The sequence below is a fragment of the Podarcis pityusensis genome, assembly GCF_964106645.2.
Source record: "Podarcis pityusensis genome assembly, chromosome: 14".
Classification (NCBI taxonomy): domain Eukaryota; kingdom Metazoa; phylum Chordata; class Lepidosauria; order Squamata; family Lacertidae; genus Podarcis; species Podarcis pityusensis.
The window spans coordinates 19,480,114-19,500,538 of record NC_138039.1 but is presented as its reverse complement, the minus strand read 5'-3'; the positions used below and the strand labels follow the sequence as shown (position 1 = coordinate 19,500,538).

The following is a 20,425-nucleotide window of genomic DNA, read 5'->3' as shown; positions in this document are numbered from 1 at the left end:
ACTGACTAGTGGTGGCTCTCTGGCGTTTCAAGTGAGATTCCCTCCCAGCCCTACCTGGAGATTGAACCTGAGACCTGCAGCATGCAAAATTGATACTATACTCTGAGCTATGGCCCTTCCCCTTCTGTTTCTAGCTGCAGGCTGCTTGCTACCTTGGGGGGTTCTTAAGCCAAAAGAGTTCAGGAGGACATGAAATTCTGGTGTTTTAGTGGGTTCTACGATGGATATCCCTAGATCAGAAGGATTCCTTTCTGATATAAACGACCACCTAGAACTGCTTGTTTATATGTGATTTTACATCTTATTTTGTCTAGAGTTTTATAATTTTGTAATTGGTATCTTTGTCTTGATACTGGTTATTGACCATAATAAAATGACTTGGCTAGTTGATCCTAATGAGAAGAATTGCCTGCCTTTGGCTTTTGGGATTGTTAATGCATATGTCTGTTTGGCTACACAATGATTTTTGTGTCCTGCAGCAAAGTAGGAAGCAAGAATTTCCTGTTCCCCCTCCTTTAAGACATTGCTACCCAAACAGGTTGGATAAGTTTTGAACTGGAAGAGGCCAGCTTTAGCACAAAGTTTTGTTTTGTGTAAATATTTAAATATGGGGGTTCTGTTTAGGCATACAACTTGTTTATCTTTAGTATTAAACATCAACTTGTTTAATACTACAAGAATGAGAGTATCCATTTCCCTGAAAAACTAAACTGCTTCAAAGGGGAAGTCTTTGGAAGCGAATTTCTGCTATACACTATAGAAAAATAACTTCACAGTATGATAAATCATGTCAGTAAACATAACTTTCTATTTCAAATAGCATTGGGAATGAAAGTTGCTTGCCGTTGTGGTTATATGGAGATCTTTGATGCAGGTACCTTCTCAACCATAAAACTAATTTGCGTAACATTGGCCCAGTCACTATTCCAACCTTGGGAAAGAAAGGTGGGATATAAACAGAAGGAAAGCGCAAGCTGAAGAATTTATGGTAACTATTTCACTGGGAACATAATGCCAATCAAAGAAGTGCTATATGGTTTATAATCTGGATGTGATAACTCCTGTTAGTTTACAATATTAATCTGAATTATATTTGGTGTGTTGCGGAATGGAATGTGCCTGCTCGAGTTCTATCCAGCTATGTCTTTTTCAGGATTTTCCATTCCATGCCCCTCCCCTTTCTGTGGCTATTTTCAAGCACAGTCAATTACTAATCCGTGGCCGCTGAGCATGCTCAGTCATCAGCAGGGTTTTTCCTGTCTCCTTGGTTGTGAATACAGTAATGTCGTTTTGACCAGCACATAACACTGCACTTTGGAAACAAAGAGAATTGTACAGTACTCTTATCTTTATATCCCTTAGATACAGTTTAAAATAGTATACACATTAAAATTGGTGGATTTCGCATTATCTGCCGTTGGTTGTTTTCACAATTCTCCCTCTACGTCCCCCCCAAAACGCTTGGGCGGACTAGCCTGCTTCATTACGTCACTAGGCTCTATGACGCCACAACCCTCAGAAGCTGGAAAAGGTAGGAAAGCAGAAATACATGAGTGTCGCCTGACTTCCTGGTTGCTAGGCTTCAGTTTTTAAAACGTAGAGATAAAACACACTATATAGTCTTTATAACACTATCGCCCTGAAATTCCGGTGAAAACTGAAGGACCCCAGTAGAAACAAAATTAAAAAATTCCTTCCAGTAGCACCTTGGAGACTTAAGGTTGTCATTGGTATGAGCTTTCGTGTGCATGCACACTTCTTCAGATACACTGAAGGGTCACCAGACCCTTATATATCGTGAGAGGGTGGGAAGGGGTATTACTCGGAAGGAATGCAAATTGCAGGTCAGAGTTGTCACCGGGGATGTACATAGGAAATCTGTTTTAGGTAATATGATCCTCGGGTAAAAAGGAGAAAGCATGAACTGTAAGAGATAGCCTAAGGAGGCGTGCGTGTGTGCTGCGGTAAGAGTTTACGCCGCATTCTGCACCACTTGTGTCTAAAATATGCAATTTTAGCCCACTTGTGTCTAAAATATGCAATTAATAAATAGATGTAGGCACACTCAAAAAAAATTAAATTGCAAATTGATGCCGCTCTAGCCCTTGGCACCAACCTCTATGGTAAAACCCATTTGGCATTGATAAATATAAAGGCACCGAGAGAGAGAAAACGTTCCGACCGGAAGTGGTTGTAAACTCCTCCTATCTCTAGGGTTATTTAAAAGCCGAGAAGTGGGCGGAGCCTCGCGGAGGCGTCTAGGCAAGGCCTTTCAGAACTGGCCAATAAGAACGGCTTCTCTTGAAGCTCCTGCCCAATAAGGAGCGAAGGGGAGGGAAGAGCCCGCGCTTCACGCATCGCCTCAAGTCAAGCGGTCGGGTCCGTGGAGCATCTCCGTGAGGCGGTTATCGATCTGGGTCTGGCGAGCGGCGGACGAGAGGCGGCGCGGCTATGAGGATGGCGGCGCTGGCGAGCGCGGCCGAGAGGGCTGTACTGGTGAGAGAGCGGCTGGGGCGGCCGTCCGCGTTGCTGTTGCAGCTGCAGCTGGGTTCGGAGGCGGCGTCGGCGGCGTCTCCTTCCCACTTGGCCGGGAGAAGCCGAGGCGCCTCTGTTCAGCCCTGAGGGACCGACAGCGGCTCTGCCTGGCTCAACCCCTTTGGTGTGGAGCGGGGCCGTGCGTGACGTCATCCGCGCCGGCATCGGCGGTGCGTGACGTCACCCCACAGCATCGCAGAGCCGGCGCCGCCTCCTCCCATGAAATTATAATTACCTTATTTCATAATGATATTTATCATCGTCGTCATCATCATCATCCTGAAATATGTTGCCAGCACCGAGAGAGTGCTGCTTGTGGATTTCCCTATACTCAGGTCCTGCTTGTGGGTTTCCCTATACATAGATGCATCTGGTTGGCCACTGAGGTAGCAGGATGGTGGACTAGATGGGCCATTGGGCTGATCCAGCAGCCAGGCTCTGTTGATGTTCTTTCCCCTGCTTTCTATGAATTGCCGGGGGGAAACTGGGCTGAGAGTTTCAGCTGCACATTTAAACTGCATTTAAAGGAGTCCAGCCCAAGAGTTTGTGAATTGATGCATGCTGTCTTCAGGGGCAGTTTGTTCACTGTTGCTGATCTCTTCTTTGAGGAATAAAATCACTCAATATACTTCCAAGAAACGATTTGAAAACCACTCATGTTAGATAAGATTTGCACCCCACTTAACAATTCCTTCAAGGAGTTCAGGGCGGTGGGCAAAGTTCCTTCCCGCAAGGGGCCCCACTTTATCTTACAGCATACTTGTGAGGTTGTGATTTCCAGAGGATGTTGAGTCTCTAGCACTTGTTTTTTTTGCATTTCCTTGCCCTCCGATTCCTCCAAACATTGTGTGTGTGTGCAAGTGTGCCTGTTACACAGGAGGGGTGGACTGTAGTCCACACAAGCTGATGTCATAATAATTTTTTAGGCTTTAGTGTGCCACAGGCTTCTTTGGCCTTCTGAAGTAGGTTAGGCAGAGCAAAAGCATGGAGCAGGGAGGGGTTGTAGCTCAGTAGCACAGCATATGCTTTGCATGCAAAAGGTCCCAATATAGATTCCTAATCTATCCAGGAAGGGCTGCAAGAGACCTCTGTTTGACACATGTTGGAAATGATGCTAGACTAGGTGGACTTCTGTCAAAACCAGCAGAGATGCTCTCATTCTTTGAGTTGGTGATAGTATGACTGTAGCATTTTACACTGCAAGATGTGGAAGTCATTGCTTTTTTGAAAGCTTCTTTGATGTCTTAAAAGGCTTCTTCATCAGAGCAAAGTCTTCTTGCCCAGCCTGATCCTTGCTGTGCTAGTGTTCTAGTTACAATGATTTTTTTAAGACATGGGACCATTAAATAAAATGACTCCTTGCACACATACAGTCCAAAAAGGTACAGTCCATCCTGCCATCTGTGGATTCTTTACCACTTCCTTCTGCTGCATGTATATGCCCAGAATCTGTCTTGCATTCCCCAAGCAGGTAGCAATAACATCAACATTAACTTCTCCTTATTGAATTGAGCAAATAACCCCTCTTGTCCAGCATTTTCTCTCAATCACTGCCAGCCAGAGGCCACTGCCTAGAAGCAAGGTTTCATGATGATTGGGATCTCCTGGAATTGTGTCCAAAGATGTACTGCCTCTGGATGTGGAGAATCTACTTAACAAGAATTGATCAGGAGAGTTGATGGAATGGTCCTCTCTAAATTTGTCAGTCTCTGTTTGTTTGTGTTCATAGTTCTGCACTTTAAGCCTGCATCCACAAATTGTTGACAGTTCAGTTCTAGCACAATGAAACATCATTGGTTGGTTCTGTAAGGCACATGGATGGTGCAGTGGTTTTCTGCATTCCCTTCATGAATTCTTAAATGCCATTCACAGCTGTTGCTGAAAGGTCTGAATTAGAAGCAAGGTCTGTCACTTTGCTATTTGGATATTATTGTAAAAGAAGGCATATTGTTGGGGGTGGAGTATCACTGAATAGCCAGTGTGTTGCTTTGCAGCTTCAGATGAAAATTAAGATTGATAGATTTGATCCTAACTGGAGCTGTGAGGGTCAGAGACATGCCTCAGGTTTCTCAGGAATCTGCAAACTCTACAATGTTTTCATCTGCTGCATTAGTTACCATTGTTATCGCTTTTTCGGCACCAAACACATGTCTGCACCGGTTGGCTAAAGTACTTGAAAACTTAGCATACAGTGGTGCCTCGCAAGACGAAATTAATCCGTTCCGCGAGTCTCTTCGTCTTGCGGTTTTTTTGTCTTGCGAAGCACGGCTATTAGTGGCTTAGCGGCTTAGCGGCTATTAACGGCTTAGCGGCTTTAAGAAAAAGGAAACAAACTCGCAAGAACTTGCAAGACGTTTCGTCTTGCGAAGCAAGCCCATAGGGAAATTCGTCTTGCGGAACGACTAAAAAAACGGAAAACTCTTTCGTCTAGCGAGTTTTTCGTCTTGCGAGGCATTCGTCTTGCGGGGCACCACTGTATATGGTTCTATATGCTAGGATCCACCAACAGTATTGTTGATTTCAACTGTACAGGCCTAGAGTTTATTCCATAGTAATTTGTTAGTCTATTAAGGTGCCAGAATACTTACTTTTGCTTTATCATCAATAGAAGACTTTACTGCAGGAGTAGGGAACCTTTTTCAGCCTGAGGGTTGCATTCCTTTCCAGCGGATAGGGCTAGATGCAAAAGTGGGCCTTGAAAGTGTGAATCATGCCTTTGTGCCATACCTTGCATTCCACCATGCAAACTTTTCCACACACAAACCTCCACCCTTCATCCAGGCAAGCAAAGAAGCGTTATCACAGTTTAGGAACACATTTCAGTTAGGCGAAAGCACTCAAGGAGCATGTGGGGTGGAGGGCCTCCTGAGGGCCAAATAAAGATTGGCCCCACAGGCCTGGGGTTCCCCATCCCTGCTTTATAAGTTTCTCCTGAGTCTTAAATATACATAAATCTAATCTGGCAGCATTTATCAGTTGAGACCTGAAACAAAGCATTTATTTATTTGTTTAGGTCCCATGTGTTGCTGATGCCAGTAAGGCTATTCTGGCCCTTAATCAGATTGCTTGGGGCATTGTTTAAACATTAGTTCAAGCAACAGTTCTATGCTGCATGTTCTCACTTCATATCACTGTGTTCATTTGAATAACACAATGTCTCCAACACCATAAGGAATGCTTCATCCTAGAGTAAGTTGTCTTAGTGGCAAAAGGTTATTCAGTTTACATGCAGCATTTTTTGTTTGTTTGTGAACTCCTTGATCCTAACCAAATTCACCCTTACCCAGTGGGAGTGATTCATGGTGCATTTCCACACTTGGAGTACAGTTTTAACGTGTACAACATGACAGACTGCTGTACAGATGGGGAACTCTACATCAAGTAACCTGTGTGCATGCCCAGCATGGGAAATGTACTCTCAGTATCTCAGTATCAAACTCTCAGTATCAGATGGGCACTTTTAGGGGTTTCACTCAATGGTGCTGATCAGCTGTTAAATGCAGAAGATCTGGAGGCATCTGTATTCAAGTAGAAATGCGTAAATGAAGAGTAACCTGACAGTTTGGACCTAAGAGGTTCCCCAGAGAACATGGTTGGGTGGTGGGAGGTAAGATTTGGCTCCTACCCTGTGCCTTTATCCTTAAAAGTAAATGAAAACAGCCTCTTAGAAATAGATGCAAGTTAATTATTAAAGCTGTGTAGGTGCTGTCAAGGTTCAAGAGACTCTGAAAGAATTTGTTTGTGTTCATAACAGCTGGAGAAGAATGTTCAAGGTGCCCTTGGGGAGGGAGCCTTACTGTGGCTCCACCGCCCCTTCTGGATCCAGCAGTGCTTCTGTTTATCTGAAGCCATGTGGTGCTTTTGGATTCACTCCTGTGTAAACAAGTGGATTGTTGTCAGCATTGTGAATAGTTGGTTTCTTCTTTGAACCAAACCTTTCCAGAATTATTTGGGAACAGACACTGAGATGTCATTGCATGATAGGGAAAGATGTTGGGAGCGGAGTTTCCACAGTTTATTTTGTCAGTGTCGAAGCCAGGTCAATAAATTGAGGAGTGGTGGTAAGACCTTGAGTTGTGGGGAAGGGATTGGAGGCATGCTCAGTTCAAAGTTGAGCCTTACTGGAAGCTCCATATGTACATGTCTCTGCAACTATAAGGCTCAGGGGTGATTTATTTAGATCAGGCATGTCCAAAGTCCGTTTCGGCCCGCTGCTCGCTTTAATCCGGCCCCTGTGGTAGTTTATATCCTAGGGTAAAATCCTTAAAAACCCTCAACAGCTTCAATCCTCAAAAAAGGTTAACAACTTTGGTTGGCCCTCATGACCCTTCACTTCATCAAATCTGGCCCTCTGAAAAAAGTTTGGACACCACTGATTTAGGTAAATGTTGGATTTCCAAATATTTCTATCAGTATGGCCCAATTTGTGCAGTAGAAAATCTAAGCTATGAATTGTGGCACTTTGGTCACAAAACAGTAAAAACAACAACAACAAAAAGGGTAGAGCCATTGAGATTAATGGACATGTTTTAGTTTTGTCCATCAGTTCTAATTTGAGTAGGACTAACAAAGAGTGGCTTTTTCTCAGCAGGGAGAGCAGCACAGCAGAGGCATTGCCCTCTCAGAGCAGAACCTGATCCATCGAAAGTAAGGAGACACCCCATGCCTTGCTGACTCAATAAGAGCTTGTGAAATCCCCCTCTGTGCTTGGGAAATGAAGAGGAGGAAGCAATTTTGCCATTGCCTGTGTACTCTTTACTTCTGTGTTGATTTGAATATGAATGAAAACCCTGTAGTTTCTAGGCAAAATAAAATCATGTGAAACTTGCAAGAATGTTAAATTAAAATGTTCTGGTTAACTTGCATAGCTTGCTGCCTGGGTAAGATCTTCATTTTTAAAAGTGCATGATCACAAGCATTCTAAATGTCTTTGGATAGTTTCAGCAGAACTTACTCATTTATGTGTGATGATGTGAGTGGATAGCTCAGTTGGTTAGAGGGTGGTGCAGATAACGCCAAAGTTGCAGGTTTGATCTGCGCGTGCCATAAATGCATATTCCTTCATTGCAGGGGTTGGACTAGATGATTCCGAAGGTCCCTTCCAACTCTACAAGTCTATGATTTTATGAGTGGAGGAACAAAGAGGAGAGTAGCACTGGAGTGCTAAATATCTTTCAAAAGTTCTCAGTGAATCATATTATAGAAATGTGGAGTATTAATGCAGGGGGTTTTAATATGTATTTTCTTTCCCTGCAGGAAGAGGAGTTCAAGTGGCTTTTACGAGAGGAGGTTCATGCTGTCCTACGGCAGCTGCAAGATATTCTGAAGGTATTTACCCAAAAATGATATTTCTTCCGACTGTGTGTTTCTTTGTCTGAAACAGTTACTGGGCATACTAGGAACCTCTCAGGCCTCTCGTTCTACTACAAAACAAAACAAAACTTGCTATGGGTTCTGGGTTTTGGTTGTATATTAGCCTTTGGCAAAAATTGGTGCTCTCCATAAGCTTTGGAGCACAGCTCCTGTCTGCCCCAGCTAGCATCGTGCTGGCTGGACCTGATGGGAGTTGTAGTCCAAAATATTTGGAGGGTACTAGGTTGCCAAATGCTGGTCTCTACTTATGATGATACCAGAATACAGTATGCAAGTATGGCGACCAGCAGGGCCAATCACTAATTTCACCAGCAAAGAGCCAAATGCCAGACCAGCTTTGTAGCAGAGATGAAAAAAGGACCCAAATTGTGTACTGCAGATTTGTCCTCTTCTCACCCCACGCCCAGTCCAGATATCAGAATTACAACTTCAGAGATAGATTGAAAGACTTCTGATTTTGGCGGCTATGCTGTGTATGTTCAGGTGGGTGAATGAAGATTAATCGTGGGGGTTTTTAACTGAGCCAAGAAGTGTGTGTGTAGATAGATAGCCGTGAAGTACTTAAAGTTCATGAGATTAAATAAATTTCCCAGAAACAGGAAACTCTGGTGCATCTGTTCAAAGTATTTAAAAATAATAGAGAAGTGTGGAAGCAGGAAGTAGGTTATACCATTGGTTTTATTTTTGTGTGAACCAGAGCGGTCTTGCCACTTTTCTGAGTTTCTAACCTAAGAAGAAGAAGATGAAATTTTGGGAGGCAGCTGGTGTCTGCGGCACTCATTCTTCTCTGCTTCTTTCTTGCTCAGGAGGCTTCTCATCGCTTTACTTTGCCTGTGAGCGGTTCAGAGGGACCCATCAAGCAGGAGAACTTTATTCTGGGTAGTTCAAAGTATGTATGGAGATCTTCATGGGCAACATGATTTGCAACTATTGTCTCCTTGTAGCAGCTACAGAGGGGAGGGGAAGCAAAGTGGACTTGGCTAAGGCCAGCCAGTGCGGGGGAAGCCAAGTCTGGGAGCTTAAATTGCCACTTCCCACCACACCATGCTGCTCAGACAAAAGTTGTTTCTCAGGCAGCATCTCAGGAAGCCTCTGTGAGTCAAGATTAGAAAACTATTCAGCTTCTGTCAGTGTAATTAAGTTTAAATTAGAAGCACACGTTGGAGCTGATATGATCCCTCTCATCCTTGCCCTTCAATAGCTCCATCCATTCTCCTTTGCTGCCTTCCCCCCGTGTGTGGAATGTATTCTCTGAGTGTGTATGTTAGGCGCTTAGAACCTTTTTCAGCCCAAGGGCCCTGTGGCCATGGTGGGCGGTGCCAGATGCAAAAGTGGGTGGAGCCACATATTTGTACAGTAGGCTAGATTCTAGCCAGGCAGAAGTTTCCATATACACATCTCTCCATCCAAGCAAGCAGGAGGCATTATCACATTCCAGCCAGGCAAAATCCCTCAAGGAGGGTACAGAACAATAAGGGGTGTGGCCTGGGGAGAATCCCGAGGGCGCTGGACAGAGGGGCGTGGAGAGCTGCATCCTGTATCCTGGCCCAAGATACCCCTCCTCTGGTGTATGCTGGGTCAAGTCTCCCTCCGAACACCTGATTTAAAATCACTTTTTCTGCTTACCCTTAGGTTTATTATCTCCCTTGTTTTTCATTCCCAACGGTAGCCAAACTTCAATCACATGTTGCAGTTCTTGCCTTCATTACTGATCCATCTGTCTGTCCCTCCTGCCCTTGGTCATTTTCCCCACTCTATTTAGATTGTAAGCTCCTTCCGAACTGCAACACCTTAAGACATATAAATAACAAAGGCAGTTTTTTTTGCTTTGTTTTTATTAAAAGTCCCAGGGGTATATAGGAGAAGATGTGTTTTTAATTCTTCAAAGGGGACCACTACAAAGGTGCAAAGCAATCAGAAAGATGTGTGTCCCTTCCCTGGCTCTGGTCTTCAGCCTTGTTGTTTCTATAAAGGGCTGAATGTCCACGTGTGTGGATGGACATTTCTGAACCCACTGCTCAGGCACATGTTCAAAAACGGGCTGGGAGGGGGCGGGATGAAGAGAACTCCCATTTCCTCTAGCTGTTGTCTGCTCTTCCTCTGCCTATGGATATAACAGCTTTGAGTTTTGAGGTAGGACTGCCAAAATGCTCCCCTCCCAGATTTCGTAAGCCTTATTCAGAGACCGCAAACTGGCCATTTCTCTGATTGTGAGGGGTAATACATAGTAAAAATTTGTTGCCATCATGGAGGCCTCTTACTTAAGCAATGTGAGGGTGGATGGGCAGCTTCTTTAACCATTTTTTTGTTAGCACTGTTCTCTGTAACAGAACAGTTCTGCTCTCAGCAGCCTGAACATCTTTTTTGTAGCTGCAAAATGACTTGAATGCAGTGTCATTTTAGGACACTTTAGAGGAAGGAAACATGGTTATCACTATTGGTGGCTGCCATATTTTCCATCCCTCAAAATGCCCCAGAACGATGCTGCATCCAGGTCAATTGGGGTTAAGCCAAAGCAGAGCTGGTCTGTTATCTGTGTCTCTACCACTGTTTGGTATGTTGGCATGATAAAAGTTTTTAAAAATAGAACAGAGACATTTCCCTGCCATTACATTGTAAAAGTTTATTGCCTACCCATCCTAATAAACAATGAATCTCCTCTTTTTGGGGGTGGGGAGCTGAACCCCTTCCTCCACCAAATTCATCCAATCCATCCAATCCTTTTCCCAGCTTACATTTGAAGATGATGCACTGCTACAGAGGACCCACCGTACTTGGTACTTTATTGAGAGCAGTGTGCATCCTGTCATCAGATCCTTAACCAATCCCAATTTTATGGTCACATTCCTGTTGCAGAAACAAAGACGATTCATTTCTAAATAACAAACAGAGTTTGTTTTGCTCAATCACACTTTCCGCAATTATACAAGGAGGCTGTTTGCAGTATGTCAGCAACTGAGAGAAAACTAGAAAATAGCACAAGTCTTTCTTTATGCTGTCTATTCCTGATGGTTCCAATGAGGAAGTTGGAACTGTAAATTTATAATCCCTGAACAGCACTGGCCTGCTCTTTGAACCATTTGTGTTTGCTTGCGTATATACATCCCCAAACACCCGTGAGAATTAGATGCATTTTATTATCCATGTTAACAACACTGCCTTTTATTTCAGCACTGACCAGGTGAAGGGAGTCCTGACACTTCAGGGAGATGCCTTGTGCCAGGCTGTGAGTATTTGCTCATGCAAGTTTCACGTGGTAGGGAGTGGGTACCTCCCTGATGGTGCCAGGCAGGAAAACCTCATCTCCTTCCAACACTCTTGGCATGTCAGCAGATCTCCTCTTGGGGGAATTCCAGCTTATTTTTCACTTGGGCCACTATACATTTAAGTACTATTACAGCAATTTAAACAGTTGTGGCTTCTCCTCGAAAATCCTGGGAACCGTAGTTTGTTAAGGGTGCTGAGATTTGTTAGAATACTCCTAGTCCCCTCGCAGAGCTACAGTACCCTGAGTAGAGAGGTTGTTTGGTAAACCACTCTGGAAATTGTAGCTCTAAGAAGGGAATAGAGGCCTCTCAGGGCCCTTAACAAACTACAACTCCCATAATTCTTTGGGGGAAGCTGCAACTGTTTGAAGTGCTGTAAGAATGCTGTGAATGTATGGCACAGATGTACCTCTGCCGTAATCAGATAAATAACCAACTTGCTCACATGAGCCTTTGCCATTTACATTGCTGAATTATCTTTCAAAGGCCGCAGGGACCATGAAACCCCTGCCCTGGAATTGCTGCTCATGCTTAATGGTTACCTGCTGCTTTTGGTTTCCATGTCAGCAGTGCAGCCAACACACCATCAGTGCCAGGCAACATACCATGCAGATCTCTTAGGATTGTTATTGAGGCCTGGTTGTAGATTCCCCAGATGGTTAAGCAAACTTCTTTCAGCCTCAGTTCACTATTGCTGCAATGCAGATAAACATGGCCTCTAATCCCAAAGGGGTTGGTAACAATAAATTCAAGAGAGGAATTTGACTTTTTTTGTGTATTTGTGTGTCCCATGAACTGTAGGACTACTGCATGCTCCAAATCAGTGTTTCTCATTCTTGGGTCTCCAGCTGTTTGGGACTACAATTCTCATCATCCCTGGCCACTGGTCCTGCTAGCTGAGGATGGGAGTTGTAGTCCAAAAACAGCTGGAGACCCAAGCTTGGGAAACACTGCTCACCAACCTTTTGGGGCACATTTGCAAACTGGAGAAACTGTTGCGGGCGCCACACATACACACACCACCACAATCGAGCACATATTACAACCTGTTCCACTGGCTACAACAGAGTGCTTCTTTGAAGCTTAACTGTAGGGAGGGGGCCCTGTTGGGGCCAGGAAGAGCCTCTGCAGACACAGGTGCACCTGGAGGTGCCACTTCAGTAATTCCTGAAACGGTATTTTTATTTGAGAGCTTGCAGCTTAAACTGTGGCTTCTCAGTGATTGACCCAGGAGGGGGGTTGCATCTTTCTCTACTCCCTGTTGTTTGCTAACTGTTCAACCAGGCACCGCGTTTCAGTATGTTACGGAGGCCCCTGGAAAGTTAAGCTCCTGGGCCACTGGTTATTTGAGGACTTTGCTTGTTTTTGCTGCAGTGGTTCAGGTGAGCCAGGTATTGCACAGACCTTGGCATCAAGTAATTCAAATGATTTGACCCCTCACTTTGGCCAAAAAGGCCTCGAGCAGCATAGAAAGATCAATAAAAGACATGGCACACAAGAGGAACAGAACAGGAAGGGGAAAGGGAAGCTCAATCCCTAGCTCTTAAAGTTACAATTCTTCCAAAGGGCTAGCTGGAATAGAAGCAATTCAGGTGGCCTGATGGAACAGCTGCCACTAGGTGACAGTTGAGGCAGCTGGTTCCTCAATAGAGGTGACAAAACAACCCTTCTTCCTTGCTCTGCAACCTGATGTAGTGACTTTCCACTGCTGACTTTCCCAAGCCAGTTAACCAACTACTGGTTAGCAGATGCATCCAGTGTAGGGCTGAAAATGGCCATTAATCTGATTGTCAATCCTAAACCCTAATACCACATAGGCATCAAACAGAATAATGTTTTTTGCCTCTCAGAAAAGGTGCTTTCTCCAGCTTGCTGTTCCTCCTATAGATATGTAGTTCCTGATACAGTACTTCCAGGACTCACCATCCTGAGCTCAATAATCAGAAATAGGGTGGGAGGGTCAGAGTAGTCTCTGCTAGACTTTCATTAGTAGCGAACTGCTATGCATGTATGCTGTGTGTATGCACCCTTCATCACCCCTCTCTGTTTCTCAGGATATTAACTTAAAAATGCCCAGGAATAACCAACTCCTACACTTTGCATTCCGGGATGATAAACAATGGAAACTCCAGCAGGTATGATGACTGCAAACTCATCTTCTTGCATCTTGTTTGTGCTGATTTTGTGTGCTTCTAAGTTCAAAACTCTTTTTGCCTGCTTTGGCCCAGCATGCTGATGGGCTGCCCTTTGTGCTTTTTTCAGATCCAGGATGCAAGGAATCATGTCAACCAAGCGATCTACCTGCTTACCAACAGAGGCGCCAATTACCAGTTCAAGACAGGATGTGAGGTCCTCAAGGTGAGAATTGTGCTTGCTTCCGTTCGCCTTGGGAACAGTCACTTTTCCAGATGAGCAAACACTTCACCTGCAACTGGAACAATTGTGGGACAGAGCTGTGGCTTGATGGCACTGACAGGACACATGTTTAGCATGTGTCTGGTCCCAGATTCTGTCCTTTGCATCTCTTGTTAAAGGGCAAATGGTCATAGAACAGGGAAGGAAATCTACCTGGGACTTTGGAGAGCTGCTCCCAGAACAGACAGCACTACTCCTCTGGCCTAGTATGCAACCAGCAGAACTTTAAAAGGCCCTGCTGGATCAGGCCAAATGCCCATCTCGCCTCCAATTAAGGGACTCAGAGATGCCCACAAACAGGGCATGAAGGCAACAGCCATCCAGTGTTCAGAGGCATAACTTACCCTTACACAGAAGGGTTTTTCTTCCTTTCCACGTAGGTCACAAGAGATTTCAGACGTGTGTAATGGGAAATTAATATAGAAGGTGTAGTGATGACCATTGACTTAGATAGATTAGATAGGAAATAGAGCCTCCATGCTCAGAGGTAGGATATCTGTCTTATAAGAATCCTGGCTGTCCATAGCTGTTAATAGAATACTGGACTTTAATTTATTTATTGATACCATTTTTCAGTCCCACCTTTCAGAATGCAAATTATTCTAAGTCTGTTTAGAAGCCCACATTTTCCAAAACCTCAGTGAACGATATCCACACATAAAGTCATCAGGATCCTTCCCACAGGGCAATTGGTGGTAGAATCATCAGGGGAGAGAAGGATGATAGTCCAGCTAGAGCAGGCCTTGGTGTGGTCTTCGCCTCCTTCCCACCTTCTCCTGGGGTCCTGCTCACGGGGCAGTTGGTGTCAGGGAGATTAGAGGGACCTTTGACTTAATCCAGGAAGGCAGTTTGTTTTGGGGGCAGTTTCTTGCTAACACTCAAACGAAATGTTTCTGATTGACCCTACGCATCAATTATGATTTGTGCATATGAAGAAAGCTCCGGGGTACCTGAGAGGCCAGGGTTACGCTTGGTTCTTGATACACTGAAAGCCATTTTGGAGTAACGTCATATGACTAAGACTTTTCAGCCACAACTCTGGATCAGTCTAAATTAAATTTCGGGTTTCTCTCTCTGCCTTCCTCCTCCTCTCTCCACACCAGTTGATGGATGCAGTGATGCTGCAGTTGACAAGAGCTCGGAATCGGCTCACCACTCCAGCTACTTTGACTCTGCCAGAAATCGCCTCTAGTGGTGTTACGGTAACTGCCTTTGTCAGTCTCTCAGGAAGGGATAAGCACACACCTGCTCCGGCCCACTCAAATCTCTGTTAAGAGTAATCTTAGTTGTGCTCTAAGAAAAGTCCAGCTTTGTGTATACTTGCATTAAACCTGCTGTACTGTGTGAATGGCTTAGGTTTTAAGTTATTGGCAACAGCAAGGCTACAGAAGTCAAGAAGCAGTAGTAGTAGCCATCCTCCCACCTTGGCTTCCATCCTTCTAAACTCTGAAAGTCCTACCTACAAAGTTGCCTTTGTCTCCTGAGCTTTGAGAATGTATTTCCTGGACATTTTTTTTTTTAATTGCACATCCATGAGGACTAGAATGTTGCTTGCAACATGCAAGCTCAGGGAAACCAAATCCATTCCCTAGTAATACTTTACATGATGTGGTAAATTGTTCAACGTTGGCAATGGGGGAGACAGGTACAATTGGCCCTTCTGAGATTTCCCACCCCCAAGGAGCTGGTGGCTGCTGCTAGACGGGGGCTCCTGGCAAGCTGCAGCGGACAAATTTTGCTCACAAAGTTTCCTGTGACTGCATGTGATCAGAAAAGAACTGTTACAAATAGGAGCAGAGGGACTCTTTGCCCTTGGGAGGGCAGCAGTTTTGGTGAACTTGATGTTTCTGCCTCTCATTAATATTAACTGGTGGCCCCTGATGCATTGCTCTTTGTTTAACTCCTGAAATCTTTAGGTCAGGGAGCGCCAGCCTGTCAGTGTTGACACCAAAGAAGTTGATGCAGATGGGCCAGTGGGCTTGGCCCAGTCTGCCAGTTTGTATTTGCCCAGTTGAAAGACTAGGACTTTCAGAATAGAAAAAAGATCCATCACTATCTTTGCAGCAGTGATGCAACGGTTGTAAAACAGTGGGTTGGTATTCCCAGGGGTGGAGGAAAGGGGGTGCAGTGGGGGCAGAACACCCTAGGTGTCTTCGCTGAGGGGGGTGACATTTGGTGCACCACCTACCCGCAACTCCCAAGCCTACCGCGAGCCGTCGGGTAAAGGGGGGGAGCTGTGCCGCGTTCCTGCAGCATTCCTTTCCCCCTTCGTTTTGACAGCTGGGGGAAGTTTGGGAGTCGCAGGTGGGCGGTGCGCTGAATGTCCGCCATTGGTGGCTCGCTCCGTCCCTGGCTGCAGGGCGCGCGTGCTGCTCCGTGCACCCGAGCAGCTATCCCGCGCCTGGGAGGGCACCCTCTGTTCCCCGCCCGCCTTGGGAGCGTGCCCGCCCTGGGCAGCACGGGTATATGCTCCGCTGCTGGGTGTTCTGTTTTTCTCCTATCCCTGTGATTGAGTGACAGGGCCTAAAGGGGAATGTTTTCTTCTCCTGACAGAGAAGTACTTCAGACCCCTCTAGGAAGACCTGCTTTACACTCTGAGAATCTTTGTCCTAGCATTGGTCTTAATTGGTGAGCTGGAACCCAGAACCAAATCACGATCTGATCTAAGGTGGATCATAACAGCTGCACCACCACCATAGAAATACATCATAAAAAGTCAAGGAATGGGTCCCCAAATGCATGTTTGATTATAAGGTCAGGGAAAAAAATGAAGACTACTGTCCTCGAGGGATACTTGTTCACAATCCTGCATGTATTGAAACCTGGTATTTTCAATGGGTAAGAAAGGAAGGACCTTAATGATACACTGGTTTTGCTTTCCCTGCAGAAAATGTTCACTCCTGCTCTGCCTCCAGACATCCTCGTCAATTTCTACATCAACCTGAATAAGCTGTGCTTGACTGTCTATCAGCTGCATGCTCTGCAACCCAGTTCTACAAAGGTACCGGGAAAATGCTGAAGGACTATTTATAAATCTCCTAAAATACATATAAATAGAACGTAACCCCCAGCTCGCTCCCAGGGCAGGGATCTACTCTACTGTAATCCTACACAGGAGACATCCCTTACCACTTGGGGAGAAGGTCAGCGTTAGAGCATTGGTTTCAAATCTTAACAAGGGTAAAATATTGTGGTTAATACAGCTGAGGGTCATAAGCCATTTGTAGGTCCGACCAGGGGCCTTGATTTTAAATGTGTTGGTGGATCTTCACTGGTGATAGTTTTGGCAAAACTATAGATGAAGCCCAGAAGCAGCTGCGTAACATCTTTCTCCTTTGTATTTGCTATCACTACTTCAAGGGGGTGTTGTGAAAGACTAAGCTCTGACTAGCTGAGTAAATGTTTGTGGGTTGTATCTGAGCAAGTTCTACTCAGAGTAGAGCTGTTGAAATGAATGGGCATGAATTAGTCATGCCCATTACTTTCAGTGGATCTACTCTTGGGTAGAACTTGGTTGAAGACAACACCATATCTCTCTAATTTAAGAGTCAGGAAATGACAACAGATGCTAAGGAAGCAGAAAAAATATTGAGACTGTAAGTACACTATTCATATCACCTCTATAATAAAGAAAGCTTGTGGAGTCTACACAGAACAACTGTTTCCTTCTTTGAAAATCCATGGGTGGTAATTTTTTATTTCCTCCCCCAGAACTTCAGACCGGCTGGAGGGTCCATACTACACAACCCAGGGGCCATGTTGTAAGTTGGGTTGTTTTTGTTTTTATTGTGTATTTGTGATTTTATATTGTGATTTTATGTTGAGACCTGCGGGTATAGGGTGGTTTACACATTTAATAAAATAAATGAATAAATAAATACCATCACACTATGGTGAAGAAGGCCTGAGGGAACAGGGTGGAATTTTGTCTGTATAACCTCCCTGCACCCAGCATATCTCCCTCTCTCTCTCTCTCTCTCTCTCTCTCTCTCCCTCTCTCTCCAGTGAGTTCAACAACCAAAGATATGAAGTGAACCATGTCCACAAAGTAGAGTGTGTCGTGCCCTGGCTGAATGACGCCCTCGTTTTTTTCACGGTCTCCCTGCAGCTCTGCCAGCAGCTGAAGGACAAGGTCGGGTGGTGGAAAGAGATGACGTGGTTGGCAAAGGGCATTCCTTGCTTTTGGGGGCCAGGGGAGGCTGCTGGATGTTGAAAGTATTTTGCAGCGGCAGCCAGTGTGATGCCCTGCAGAAGCTGCTGGACTGCCATCATCCCTGACCGCTAACTATGCTAGCTGGGGCTGAGTGGGCATGTGAAGGGCACCACGTTGACTACTTCTGGTATACTTAGTGAAGTGTTAGTTCTGTATCTGATGCAGAAAAAGGAGACACTGGGGGCAAGGCAAATAGCATTGGATTGTGTGAAACCTAAAAGCATATGTCCTGCTGATGTATAGATAGTAACCCTTAGCAATAATATAGCACATTTAGAGCATTTAGACTGCTACAGCTAAGTCTATTTCAAGTAAAATGCAATGGAAAAATGAACCAGCAGCCCTGTCAAGGTAGGTTGATATTATCCCCATATTTCAGATTTGGGAGGGTGGGATGTGGAGGCTTAGAGAACCCCTAAGCTTGTGACAAAAGTGAGATTTGAATTAAGGATCCCCATTCCCTGCTCATTCTTGGATTCCACACCAATTAGCTTTTTACAGCAGGGATGGGAAACCTTAGGTTGGGGGTTGCCAAACAGATGTCTTGAGCAGGAGCATGATGTGGCTTTTGACAACCTCTCCCCCTCTTATTTTCCAGATCTCTGTGTTTTCTGGCTACTGGAACTACAAGCTCTACTGATCCTGCCTCAAACAGTGGTCCATTTGCAATTTCAGCCACTCTCTCTCTCTTCCCGGGAGGAAATCATTGTATAAGCTGTGTATGTGTGAAGATTTACTGGATCCCACTGTTCATGGTGGCAGCCGGGTAGGCACCATGCCCAGTGTTGGCATCCTCATGTGTCGAATATCATTATTTATTAGCACTTTAGAAGTACACCTATTCCTTTCCAAGCTGGTGAACACTAGTCAAATCCCAACCCTCTAGCACAGGGAATGGGCTCTCCAAACGTCACAGGACTGCAACTCCCATTGTCCCTGATCCACTGGCCATGCTGGCTGGGACTGGTGGGAGCTGAAGTCTAGCAAGACTTGGAGGGCCACAGGCTCCCCTTTTCCCTTCATTAGAGGAAAAGGTGTGATTGTGAACAGGGAAAATGAAGCCAGGGCTGGACTGTTATGGAGGGATGACAAGAGGGACCAACTTGGTGTGTGTGGTGGGCCACAAAGAGCCATTCCTTCCTCGTCATATTTTTGGTTTGCTGTCCCTTCCATCACCACCACCAAATCTCTTGCACCAATGTGGAAGATTCATCTCTACAATTTAACCCCAGCGGCGTCGGGAACAATGTTCTTTTGGTGGGTAGCCAGAGGCACCACCTCCATCATGTCTTCCATTGAGCCATCGCTATGCCCGTCTACCACTAAGCAATGCAAACCATACATGTTTGTCTTGGTGGCAGAGTGGTCGGTTGCTGCTAAACTTGAACGAATCATTCCTTGAACTGGTCTGCTGTTGTCGTTAAATAAAAATCCCTGACCGTTGTGCTGTGTGGCTGAAGTTGCAAACCTATGTTTCGAAGGAGACCCCAATGATGTGGAGGAGGGAGCTAGTCGAAATGTCTTAAGTTGATACAGATGCCTCGACTCTGCCTGTTGTTAATTATTAGATTGTTTAACAGCCCTTCACCAGAACACGTTTCAACCATGTAGAATGCTAATTGTTTTAAACTAATTTTAATATTTCAATCAGATGAATAGCAAGGATCCTAAAAATCTCTACTGCTAAAAATCTCAAAGGCCAGGGCAAAGAGGTGTATCTTCAGCATATGACAAAAACTATACAATGAAAGTATCAGTTGCACTTTTGTAGCAGGGAAAGGCTCTGGCAAGAGTCCTAGAGTCATCGTGTCTCCTCAAAACTGGGAAAGCAGTAACTAAGCTTTGGGAAGGAGGACTCTAGGATACTGCCAGAGCCCCTGCATCGCCTTCCCAAAGCCCAGTGCCTCCCTTACCCTGCTTTGGGAAGGCAGTTTTTTTTTGGGGGGGGGGCTCAAATATTGTTGAAGACCACCCAAAAAGGCAACGAGGGCCGCATGCAGCCTTTTGGCTACACATTGGACCGCCCTGTCTTAAGGGCTGCCCTGAAATCTCTCAGGACAGTGAAATAATCGAGGGGGCTCCCTCTCCTGATGGTTTGTAGGGCGAGTTTCTACAAAGCCCAGTTCAAAATCAAGATGACCCAGAATGCAACTTCTATACTACACTAATGAGGAGGCATTCATGTGTTCACCGCAACATCCAAAAAGCACATTCCTTGGAACCTACTGAACCTTGAACAGTTACGCTTCTCTTGCTGCTTGCCCCATCATAGCCATGTGACTTTATTACTGCAATTAGCAGTTGACTGTAAGAAACCAGGAGGATGAAGACTTCACACTGATTCAGGCTCCATTTTACAGCAAAATAAGGAAATTTCATCACAGCGCGTTGACAGCTAACCGATGTAATTGTGGTGTAATCTTTTGTGGACTAGAGCACATTTCTCCAGACACATGAAGTGTAGGTTTCTCAGTTGGCCAAAGTATTCATGGGTGAGAAATGGTATGGGGGGGGCAGGGGGGTGGAGAGGAAACAGCAGGTCTGCCATTAGTATGCAGCATCTTGATCTACACAAGAAAAGAGCATTGACCCATTCCCTGTAATGGTTGTTGAGAGTTATCCC

At 45.1% G+C, this 20,425-nt stretch overlaps 1 protein-coding gene across 4 annotated transcripts; it reads left to right on the top strand.

The window, feature by feature from the left end:
* Positions 1–1,485: 1,485 nt before the first annotated feature.
* Positions 1,486–19,245, top strand: ROGDI (rogdi atypical leucine zipper). Of its 4 annotated transcripts, none has more exons than XM_080982051.1 (12): positions 1,486–1,531; positions 7,127–7,182; positions 7,792–7,863; positions 8,715–8,797; positions 11,080–11,134; positions 13,229–13,309; positions 13,437–13,532; positions 14,693–14,791; positions 16,477–16,590; positions 17,301–17,350; positions 17,595–17,721; positions 18,401–19,245. In XM_080982051.1, exons 1-12 carry the CDS (start codon positions 1,501–1,503, stop codon positions 18,440–18,442), a joined length of 906 nt encoding a protein of 301 aa, XP_080838177.1. In that variant the 5' UTR covers positions 1,486–1,500; the 3' UTR covers positions 18,443–19,245. The 4 variants fall into 4 exon arrangements, with proteins under 4 accessions (XP_080838177.1, XP_080838176.1, XP_080838178.1 ...); XM_080982050.1 differs by having other exon boundaries at positions 7,124–7,182; XM_080982053.1 differs by lacking the exons at positions 1,486–1,531; positions 7,127–7,182 and adding an exon at positions 2,278–2,496.
* Positions 19,246–20,425: the final 1,180 nt, after the last annotated feature.